We start from the raw sequence: 12177 nt of genomic DNA, 5'->3' as shown, positions 1-12177 counted from the left end.
TGTGGGCCTGTTGTCTATTTTTATATCAGCTGAGGACGGGCCCATCGGTTTGCTTTTGCCTCAAAAATAGATACTGAAAATTGTAATCCAGAGGGGGGGTACTGTTTTCTTTCAGTTCATACTAAAATAACATTTGATTTGCTAAATAAAGATCATAATAAACAAACAAGACCAACCGTAATTTTCTTCAAAAAACAGTGTATTTATAGCTTCCACAATATCATAATAACACTCCCATTGCATCCACATCCTGCATGTTTGAATAGGACTTTGTTTGTTGGCCTTGGGAATAAAAAGTATAACGTCGCTGCAGGAGAAACTACACATTTTGGAAAGTGTGTTTGGTGCACAAGACAATTATGAAAAAGATGACCACCAGATGTCCCTATTCACTGTCTACTGCTTATTTGGCATCACTAGTGGAAGTCTGTCTTCTTATCAGGAGAGCACTGATAGCTATCTGTTATGGCCATACAACAGAACAGCCTCAATACTGCATGCAAGTGTTATTGAACATTACATTTATATCTCATGACATTTTTTTTTATATCTTGGCTGACTAGGCTACTGCAGTGAATGCTCCTCAAAATGCAACAGGAAAAAAAAATCTTGTTGGTCATTTGAGGAGCTGTGCCTCTTAACTACAGTACCAAATGTACTGGCTCTCTGTTCAATCACTACATAACATGTCCACATGGGTAGCCAAATAATGAAATGAAAAACAAGCTATTTTCCACTCAGGGAAAAGATGCTGCCTTTGACACATCGTTCATTACATATCATTAGATGATTCAGTTCACGCCCTTTTGACGCCGCCTTCCAGGGCGCCTCGGAAATTTCAGTTTTCCACTGTGATAGTCCTGTTGACTAATGTTTTCAGCAGTAAATATGGTGTAAATTAGCATACTGACTTAAAGTGGTTATTTGTAGAAGATATCGCCTTTCGTTAGTGAGATTTTTTTTGTAACCAAAGCAACTTCCCAAACGTTTCCGCTCAGGTAATTTGTCGCGTCGTTCATGTGTCCTATCCCCTTTAATTCACCACTTTCGCGGCCGCTCTGGAAGCCCACACTCCCCCTCCCCCTCCCCGGTTGTTTCCAGCAACACAGTCCAGCAGAACAGAAGTAGCGGACTAGCATGGCGCTCGGAGCGGCAGGAGTCCCGTTGTCTCGCCCGTCTCCTTTTCATGTTAGCTTTTACTTTACTATGTGACACAGGCTGTTCATACTCTACGTTGTTCGCCTCTGAGGGAAAACAAGTGTATTTGTTCTTTGAGGACTCGGGATAAGTGGGTAGTAGACTCCAGGTAGCCTGCTAACTAGTAACGTTAGCAAGGAGGCAAAAAAAAAAAAAAAATTGGGAGATACGAGGCAACAAGAGGAGGAGTCCTGTTTTGGAAGAGGTAAGCTGAATTACATTTACTGTGCCAATTACTTCTAGTTGTTTCAAGTTAATTACTTTCTGTCCGAGAAGTTGTAGAAACATTTTGTCACGTACGTATGTTGTAAAAACTTATAACCGTCAGTTACCCGTGGCTTTATAACATGAAAGTAGCCCCCTCCTCTCGTTAGCCCTCCGTCTTTGCAAACAAACTTGCTATAAAAAATGTATATTGGTGGGTTTAATTTCAAGACGTAAATATCACTGCGCGTAGTAGTAATGCCGTAAAAAGTCACAAAAGTATCTGTACACGTTTCTTGCTGGTAACTGTTACGTAATATTGACATTTTTTCCCGGAGTAACGTTACGCTGCTGTTGTGCGGACTGGGCGCCTTTTGGTGTTTATCATTTAAACGTCTCCTTATGGTCTTTTAACACTTGTAGGATGAGCTGTGCTGGGCTAGTTTAGTCGTACTGTGATTAATTATTCACCGGCTAAAGTGTGTTGACCACCTTCTTTGTAAATTCCCCTCTTTATGTTTTCGCTCTCCAAAGACAAATCACAGTCGTTCACTCGTTCACTGTTGCTGTCGTGGTCATCGGGAACCAGAATCGGATTTATTGGCCAAGTATGCTGCATACATGCAAGGGATTAGACTCCGGTTTGCATAGCTCTCTGACATTCACATAAAAGACGTTCAACAACTGAACAATAAGTTCAGAATAATACACAAAAAAAAAGATAAAGTGGCCAGATGGTTCATGTCGTGTTCATGTTTTGAACTGTGCAAACATCCCGGAGTCGAAGGATCTCGGATCACAGTTACCAGGTGTAGTTATCCGCTTTGGAGTAAATTAGATTAATTTGGCCTGCAGTTACTTACCCGGTGATCTAATGCCAGACCAGAGGCAGGCGTCTTGTGTTTAAAACTGTCAACTCATTATTGTGCCACAGGATTAAATGTGTCTAATGGCGTCAGTTTTATTGTGTGTGATGACTGAAACGTACTACTTCACATGCTCAGTAAATGAAGCAACACTGCTAAGTCTCAGCTCTCTGTAATGTCTGTTGTTGTGTGCACAACCTGACCTGTTTCTGGTGTGATTAATATGCATGTCTTGACCCTCTTTTGCAGCTGATGCAGATGCCATGGCCATAGCCGAGGTATGGGAGTGACGTGACAGTGCTGGTCCCGCTTCCAAACAAAACTCTTATCAGCATCATGGTTTTCTGCTGAGGCAGTCGAGGCAGAGCATACAGAGAATGGACGAGTCAGTTTTGTTGGATTTGCTCGAGTGCCCCGTTTGCCTGGAGCGGCTGGATGCGTCGGCGAAGGTTCTTCCCTGTCAGCACACCTTCTGCCGCCGATGCCTCCAAGGCATCCTGGGCTCTCGTGGCGAGCTCCGCTGCCCAGAGTGCCGGACGTTGGTGGAGTGCGCCGTGGACGAACTTCCCAGCAACATCCTCCTAGTGCGCCTGTTGGACGGCATCAAGCAGAGGCCTCGGAGGGCTGGTCCCGGGGCTGGAGTCTGTACGAATGGTACGCCTGGAGCTGTGGCCAGAGCACATGGCAGTGGACCCAGAGACCAGATCGCCCCAGGAGCACAACCCCAGCGAGCTCAGGCTAAGAGCACCCTCGTCCGGGTTAGTATGCTCAGTGACTGCATATGGATCGGTGAACATGAATCTGTGTTTCCCATTGTTAGGGTCAACATGAAACAAAACAAGAGAAAATCTGTGCGGATTAAAAGCAGCATGTTGCATTACTGGCTTTCTAATCTTTGCTGCGGATTAACTGTTGATTAACATGGTGATCCAAAAGCCAGCCAGTTGACTAGCAGCCCAACATAATGGCTGTGATTGAGAGCAGTTAATAGCTGAGCTAACAAATTTCTTGGCTCCATGCACCGACTGAAGTCGGGCTTTTTCCCGTAAGAAGGGCATTCAGTTCTTTCATAGCTGCTGACAGAGCCATATGTTAGAGCCCCTCTTAGTCCTGAGATCCTACCGTTGTGTTGCTTGTCAATGTACATGAGCACTGCAGGGTGGGGTTGATTTATCTGCATTAATGAGAGGAGCTGTATAGATAGGAGAAAACTATAAAATGTTAGGAGTCTGGCTTTCAGCTGTTTTATGTATGCATGTGAGAGAACGAGATGAGCTTTATAACACAGGGAAATAACAAAATGACACCTTTTACATTCCTTTTTTGAGAGATGTGCTGACGGTATGTGTCAGTACGTCTGTCCTTCACAGTTATGTGAAAATACTTACAATATGGAAGTTATTTTATCATCATTTATCAAACCGTTTTCAAAAAATATAATTTGTACTGCTCTATGGTAAAACTCATACACATTATTATATTGCCATCACTTAAAAAAGTAGACGGTAGAGACAATATTGTCTTAACATTGTGATTCTTAAAATAGCCTGCTGTAACTATGCTCAAATCACACTGAAGATAGTATTTCATGTTTAAAATCCCTGCAACAGAATGGGGAAGACCCATGAGCCCCTCTTTGAGCAGCGCTGTCTGTGTCTGTGTCTGTGTAGGGTGGATAGTGTGGATGAACAGGTCAAGGTCCTGTGTAGAATCACTGGAATGTCAAAGAGCTGATAATGTATCTGCCAAGCCATGCAGGTACGAAGATCAGAGGCCTGGCTCTAAATTGCTACTGGGGGACCCGCCTCATTTGCCATTCTATGACTTCAGAGGATTCATGCTCATTTCAAAGCTGTTTGTGCATTGAGGAATCCCCCCCCCCCCCCCCCCCTCCGATTCTGAAAAGCCTGCTTGTTGGTGATAAAAAGGTGGACACTTGAAACCACCGTATTATTAATTTCACCGCTCTAGCGTTTTTTAAGATTGATGGTTGATTACGATCCCTCCCCTACTCCAACATGCACACACTACATCATAACGTTGTGTGACAGGCGTGTGTAACGACAAAGAAGCCGTTTCCTATTTTCCATGCGCTTTCAACTTATTTTGTACAACGTCATGTCTCTGACTAATAGCGTCTCTGGGCTCTGTTCAGCCGTCTTAAGGCATTCTGCTGATGACAGGGAGCAAGAAGAGACACGGCTGTGCAGGTGTAAGACTTTCAGGACATAAAAGGCAGAGATCAAAGCTCTCGCCGGCTGTCCAGCCTGATCTCTGGCCAGCGCTCCGTGGGGACTAAGCGCTTCAATGCCCCCGGGTGACACCCTCATTCCCACTTCGGTATTGTTACTTGTCTGTCGCCTGATTTTTGGGGGTATCTGTAGGCTTGAAGCAGCTCCTCCGGTGCCGTGCCCCTGCTCAAGTAGAGCTCCACCTCCGATTCTTATACGGCCGGAGAATGGCTGGGAGGGGAGAGCGGCGGGGACTGGCCTGACAGATGCACAACAGGGTTTTGTTTCGGGCCCCCTCTGATCTTACTGACTGACCGACACTTGCAGAGTGGCCAAAAGAGTGTGAGTGTGTGTGTGTGGAAGGCGACCAGTAACAGAAGCTGATGAGTGTTAAGTGAAGGCTTCAAGACCAAAAGGGTCAAATGTTTAGTGAGGAACCTCGCACAGTCAGCTTTCTGCCCCCCCGCCCCCCCTTCCTCTTAACATCTCCAGGGTGGCAGCAGTTGTTTGACACGCTGTCCTGGCATTTCTTTGATGAGGGGAATGAAAAGACTCGTCTTGAGTGTAGCGCTGCGGTTGTCTGGTCAGGTCGGTGACTCACCTCAGCGGTGCTAATGTTACATGGATGTTTTGTCTTCCTCGCGCCTTGTTGACTCATATAACATAGTATTTTGTTCACACAGATTGAAAACAGATAGCTCAGTGGCATTTCTGTGTGAGAGCGAGCAGAGCCATTGGATCTGTCTGGAAGTCAAAGGTCAGGGTTCAGAAGTCATGTCAGCCAGGGGTCGGAGCCATCAAGGGAGAGGAAAGAAGAATTAGAGATAGGTTTCTGTGGATGTCTTCAGTTATCATCATGGAGCCCTAGAGAGTTGAGCTTCTTCTCCCACAGACTTTAAATAGAGCTCCTTTTATCAGAGTTTCATAAAAGTTGTCATAAAAGCTTTAGTGTTCACTATTAATGATGGAGGCACATTAGCCATGTTTAGAGCTCTTATATGTTCAATAAAGCTTGCATGGTAACGTTTCAATTACCAATAATAACCCCACTCAGCCACCGATTGGATGTGAGCTTGTTGGTGTGTGTCTTTCTGTGTGAGTTCAGTTGATGGGAAATGAGACACTTTTCTTCCCTGAGCTCTTGGGGATGTAATTAGGTCATTGTCTTATCTTTGGTAATTAGCACTTTATACAGGGAAAGTTTTTTTTTCTATTTATAGGTCTCCCATGTTTCATAGCTTCGTCCACCTGCTATTATTTCTGATTCATCTCAGATCCACTGAACTGATTTTAAACAAGAAAGATTACTTTACTGACTGTAGGACCCGAAATAGGCATTTTGCCCATTTTTACCTTTATTCAGGCCGCGCACATTATTCTGATAGTGGCCATTGTTCAGTTTGTAGTAGAGTGGAAACTTTTCACCCACTTAGTCTGTAGTTGTAACACTGATCGGAGGAACTTGTCTCATGTAGTTTCCCACAAAACATAGCAACGTTTTTTGTTCCTCCGTTATATTTTAATTGAAGCGACAGTGTGTTTTTGTCCTGTCATTTGTAGTGGATTTATTTCCTTGGAGAAAAAGTAAAAGAATGTTGTTTATGGTTTCCTTATGTAGAAGTTGTTCATTAAAATTCCTGTCCACCTCCCTCGTTTGAGGTCGATGAGTCACACTGGCCCTCTTTGATGACATCATACTGTTGTTGAAGCCTTTCCTCTCTGCCGGCTGGCTGACCTCTGCCTGCGCGACACAACCCCATCATTACACCCTCACTCTGCCCACATACTGGCAAACTCATACTTACTGCTTTCCACAGGGAATTTTTCAAGAGGGCTTTGGTCCGTTCATTCCTGGCTGCTCTCTCAACACACTCACACTTTTCTCTTGCCCCCTCCGTATTTCCCACGGAGGCCCACAAGTAGTCGTGACCTTCCGGACAATGTGTGTCAGGGATTTTGGAGCCACCTGTAATTTTCTCTTATGAGTCACTGACACAAGCTTTATTTTTTTTTTCATCATATTTCTGCCGTGTACCTCCTCCTCCCTCCTCGCTGTCTAAATCCAGACTGGAGCCTGTTAAAGGTCTAATGAGATTAGAGTTTATTAGACAGTGAGTCGGCATTGCTCCCTGTTCTCCTCTTACTGCTGACTGCTGACTCTCATTCTGAGGAAACAAAACACTTGTGTTATTTTGTGCAGCTACCTGTGTCTACCACTATGTATTTTTACACACTTACTTAATATACGTTTGTTTCATGTTCACAAGTGTAGTTTTTCAGTGCCAGCTTGTAAATAACAGTTTTAAATGTAGAGCTGAGACTACAAGCGGAGGGGCACCTGGACAGCATGGTGGTCTGTTGTCCTGCTAACATAGTAACATACATACAAACACATTCATCATCACTTTCACACCCATTTGCAATCCTCACATTCCCGATACTGTTCTCACCATGTTTGGAAAACAGTGTATTTGCACAAGTGGTCTTTTATTATGCTGTCCTCCTCCATGTATGGGTTCACATAATCCTGAGGAAGAACTTGAAAAGATGTGATTATGGTGCAGCATTAGCCTCCTCATTGTAGGATACACACTGCTCTCCGGATGAAGGGTGTGTGTGTGTGTGTACCTGTCTTTGTCTTGTTGGGCTTTCAAGATTTTTCCACACACACAGAGAGGGGGAGAGTTGTCTTGTTTTGCTCCTTCTCCTTTTAACTCCAAACAGTGCGGGATGTTTTGTGTTTGTGAGAAGTTGCAGGTCACTGTGTCTCTTCTAAACACCGGGCTTGTGTAGTCTTGTCCCACCTGCCAGATCATGTTCAGCCTCTCTACTCAACCGTCTTTAAGCGCCAGCAGCACGTATATCTTTGTTGACTTTGTTTCTTTGCTGTTCGACGTTCACTGACTCACAGGGGAGTGTGTTGATTTTAAAGGGCAGGAGAGGTCTGCCTTTAATAGAGGTATAGATAAATAAACAAGGCCTGAGCCTCTGTTGATAACATGCATTGTAGTGCCTCAGCATCTGAACGCCCCGGGGCAGACTCAGCTGTAGCAGTTGTATCTTGTTGCATAGACATCATTTCATATTCATAGACGGTATCAACCATCTGGCCGACCATTGTGTGCACGTTTTGTATAGAGATCTACGTGAACTTCAGTTGCAATGAACAAAGGTGCGCCAGTGTTTGGTGTTTACAGTGGTTTGACCAGAAATTTCTGGGTGGTCCACCGCCCCCAAAATGCCACATTTGCCCACACCCTCCTCCGCCTCCTCCATCCATATCTCATCTCCTGCCGGGTCTGTCAGCATGACAATAGTAAGGGAAGCAGCCATGACCTTCGTTACCAGTGCCATCACACCTGTGGGGGCCAGCAGAAGCTGCTTGTGTGGTCCAGTGAACGTGTTCCTGTGGAAAAATGTTTTGACCACGTCTCCTCAGCTGTTCACGTGCTTCTCCTCACATAAAATGCAATTTCTACCCAGATTTAAATGATTTAGTGTCCCTGCTCTGGTGTGACGTATTGACACCAAATTGTTTTGCAAGTGTTTTTTATTCTTACGACTGTTTTGTCAGCTGTTTGACAACATATGTCCCATTGTGCCCCTCCCCTATTCCCAAGATGCCCCTAATACCTGCTTGGCCTCAACAGAGCAGTTTGACCTCTCACCCCATGTTGTGATTGGTGGGACAGGGCCGGCCAATCCACGGGCTGTTTGACTGCTGGCATGTTAAGTGTTCAGTTCCCATCCCCAAGGCCGAATGATCTTGTAGTTGGAATTTACTTTTCATTTGTTTGACCTCTGCCCCTGAGAGTTATCACTGGCTCTTTATTCACCTCGGAGCAGCGGTGGCAGTGGCCCACCTTGCTGCTACATGAGAGATAAATGGCTTCAGATCTCCTCCTGGGATGGAGGAAAAACTAATTCTGTGAAATAATTTAAATGGTTTCTGCAGATTTTTGGCCTTTCCCCTCTAAGTCATGTGTATTCACTGTTCTGCTATGTGTGTGTGTGGGAACGTTTTTTTTAAAGGCCCAGAGGTGCAATTAACATGCATTTGTCCCCTGAGCGAATCTCAGATATTTCTTGTATATCTGCTGTCAAACAAATGGTGTTGGATGTAAATGAAATACAGATCAACTTGAATTTATGGAGCGATAACTTTACGAAGGATTTCACAAGATAATATCTTAATTTGTCGTTTTTATATCATTCAAAACCAACAAGAGACTATGAGAAATATTTTTATTTTTATTTATTGATTCATCTGCCAATTATTGAATTTGTTTAATGCCAGAAGAAAAAAGACAGATTAATACAAGCTCCACGTCACGTCTGATCCTAAAATCCAAAACGATTGAGTTTTCAGACATGTTTAACAAGTAGAAACTTGAGTGGCTGTCGGAGTAAGCTGTGCTTTTGGAAGAACCAATGACTATTGTTCAATTCCCAAAATAGTCGCACACTGATGACCAATTGTTTGAGCTCTGACAAGGTGTTTCTATTCAAACTTGGGTATTTTTCACTGGTTAGACATAGACAGCATATCTGTACTTTCTTTTGCAGGAAAAGTGCAACAGGATGTTGGAAACCACAGCTACTGAAAGCCTGTGTTTTCATTTACTGAGTGTGGGGTCTCTCTAGCTGACAGTGTGTGATTAATTATTGAGGTGGAGTTGAATGAGAGAGGCCTGACAAAGAGTCGGGTTTGGTGGTGGTGGGGCTTTCTGCCATTATGTGCTATATACTCACATCCCACAACAGGCGCCGTCTAGATAACAGCATTCACACTTGTACCCAATCACAACTGTTCCGACTAGAGGAGAATGCTCTTAAAGCACAGTTGTGTTACACAGACACACACACACACACCCAGTCGTCTGTGAGTTTGACAAAGTCAGGCCAATGTTTGTTTAAGTGAGTCACCGACTCATTTTAGATCCATGGGGGCTCATTATTCTGTACACACCCACAAAAACACAGGTGTGCAGTCAGTACACAAACAGACCCGTGACAACACAGTGTTGAAATGTCAGCACAGGTATTGAGCCAAACATTTTCCATGGTAGGAATGTGTGATTCTCACACTGATCATGTCAAGGGGACGGCCATTAGTTTTCATGAATATGGACGTCCTGATCCAGCATCTGTGACTACGTTTACATGCAGTCAGTATTCGGGTTAAGGTCAATAATCCGGTTTCTGAAACATTCAGAATAACCCTTTTACATGTGTGAGCAAACAGGGTTATTCCTGTATTGAAATCAATTGGGATATCTAGATCAAAACAGCGACGCACGGAGAACATCATGGCGCAATGTGCGGCATTTCCGCTTCTTCAGCAGCACGGAGATCTAGCTATCCCGGTACTTTCTACCATCTACAAAAGACATGATGTTCATGTCTTTCACCACTTATGAAGTGATTTGTTTCCTCTTGCTCCAAAGTTGTGGTGTTATCTTGCGTTTCATCATGTTTACAACAAGTAGTTCCTGTACTCAAAAGGTCAAGATTCTTTGCGAATAGAACATGCGCAGAACACAAATCAATGTTCCTTTTGATGGGGATATCCCGATGGGCATATACATGACCAAATATTCGGGTTAGAAAAGGAGTAACCCAGGGGTCATTTCCGGGTTTTTAAAAACTGGAATATGATCAATCAAAAGGGTTATTGGTGTCATGGCCGTGGGCAACTGGGTTATTGCTAATATTCCAGTTATAAAAGGGTTATTGACTGCATGTAAACGTGTCTCCCTCCTCCCCAGTGCCTAATGGTATTACTGTGGGGGCTGAGTAACCACAGCAGCCTGAGGTTTCAGTAACGTGAGTCAAGCAGATAATTCTGCTGGTCAAATGTCTTCAGTCCTATGAGCCCCGACCATGTGTTTACCTCCAATGGCCAATGTGGCTGTGACCCTTTAACACGGAGCAATGAGGAGCATAGATTGCTAACAAGTGCTCCTTTTGGTTTGTACTGTAGACACAGAGCTGACACTATATTTCAAGTACCAACTAAAGTGAACAAAGTAGAGTAACAGGCCGGATACTAACCGTGTTGTAATAATGTAGCACAGTCCTGTTGAGGCCGAATGATACAGAATAACTTCACAGAAAACCAAGAGTCGTAGTGAGGGCCCCTAAGTCAGACATCTTCACATTTACTCCATGACTCTGTCACTCCAGTATGCGATGGCTCACTTAGCATTGAGGAGGGCTAGCAGCTACATGTGACATCTGGGTTGAGTCGAGGGCAGAATGGACAAACAGACTCACACACTTTCTTAAGAAAGTGAAAAATAGACAGTGCTGTGCAGCGTCTCGAGTCGGAGAACAGATGCAGTGTTTGTGCTCTGGCCTTTTGCCATCCCTGTGTCAATATCCTGGCTTTGTTTGTCCACTGTAGAGGCGTACAAATACCAGCCAATGCAAGCAAATGTTCTTCCCTTGCCCACTAAGTCTGACATATAACACTGGACAATTGAAAGATTATAAGCATACGAGAGACAGTTCTCACAAAAGACGACCAGCAGTCAGAGCACAGCAGTTATATAGCAGGTTTTATTCAGGATTCTTCATCACAGAGAGAAGGTAGTCGTCTGGTTCCCCTCAGCTCGTAACCCTGTGTAAATCAAAGTCAGCCTGAGCGGAGCAGAGCAGGTGGCTCACCCTGAATGACTAAGAGAAACAAAAGGCCACAGACACTGCACGCTTTCACCAGCACAGTGGAGAGTAATGTGCGGAAATACTTAGTATTCAGCTCATATTGACTGCTACTCAATACACAGATACTGTGACATTTGTGAACTAATCCCTCTGTAGCTTAGATACAGGCTAACTTCCCATGTAAACACCTCCCTTAGCGCTAATCTGGATTATTACATTTAAATACCTGAGAAATAAATTTGTCCAGGCTTTAGTATCTCACTGCAGACTGAAATGATCCTCAAATAGTCTTTTGATCCGAGAGTGCTTACTTGGCTATTGTGCATGAAAACACTTTTCATGGTCATATATCATCTCTATGGTCAAAAGACAAATAACCAGACACTCAAACATTTCACATTTGTTTGTGTTATTTCTTGATCTGAACAGTCAAACAATTTAAAGAGATCTCTTGGTGTGTACCAGATTAGCCAGTGCTGCTGAGCGATTGTGTATGTGTTTGTGAAAGCAAACCATGTTGTAAGTTCAGGATAACAAGCTGTGCTTCCTCTCCTTGCTTCAGTTTCTTTTCAGTCTTCTGATCCCACAGTGTTTCTCTCTCCCTCTCTCTCTCTGTCTGCTGTGAAATGTGAGCAGGTTCCTGTGAGAGCTATTGTTAAGCCCGGTGTATGAACTGGCACAGAGTTAAAGACGTCTGTTCTTTCAGTTTTTAGTCAGACACGCAGACTGGGTGATCCCGGGGCCACCCAGCACCAGCTCCTGCCCCTCATCTGAGGCCAGCCAGGTAAAGAAAACCAGCCCATGCACAAAAAAGGCTACACAAAGAGATGTGCCAGTTCATGTGCAAGTGGTTTCATATAATTGCATTTTCACCGTAGGAGCCGACGCGTACACCCAAAACACACGACAGCCTCATGAAAACCTCATGTGTAAAAGCTCTACTGTGTGTGAATTTGCTCACCCGCAAATCCATCCTCCCTTCCTGTTAAAATAACTTTCTGACGACTGCTCTC

At 44.1% G+C, this 12177-nt stretch overlaps 1 protein-coding gene across 3 annotated transcripts in view; it reads left to right on the top strand.

Moving 5' to 3' along the window:
* Positions 1-1119: 1119 nt before the first annotated feature.
* The window catches only part of sh3rf1 (SH3 domain containing ring finger 1), a 35150-nt gene continuing 24092 nt past the window's right edge, over positions 1120-12177 (top strand). For 2 of the 3 annotated variants that reach the window (XM_083970765.1, XM_083970763.1), the window contains exons 1-2: positions 1120-1402; positions 2517-3025. In XM_083970765.1, coding sequence (XP_083826891.1) covers positions 2645-3025 — 381 coding nt within the window. In that variant the 5' untranslated portion in view covers positions 1120-1402; positions 2517-2644. Of the gene's footprint in view, positions 1403-2155; positions 2211-2516; positions 3026-12177 lie in introns of those variants that run through there. The other variant, XM_083970764.1, reaches the window with a different exon arrangement.

This window comes from Trachurus trachurus (assembly GCF_905171665.1).
Source record: "Trachurus trachurus genome assembly, chromosome: 4".
Taxonomy (NCBI): domain Eukaryota; kingdom Metazoa; phylum Chordata; class Actinopteri; order Carangiformes; family Carangidae; genus Trachurus; species Trachurus trachurus.
The sequence above is the reverse complement of the archived record's forward strand: the minus strand, read 5'-3'. Positions and strand labels throughout refer to the sequence as shown.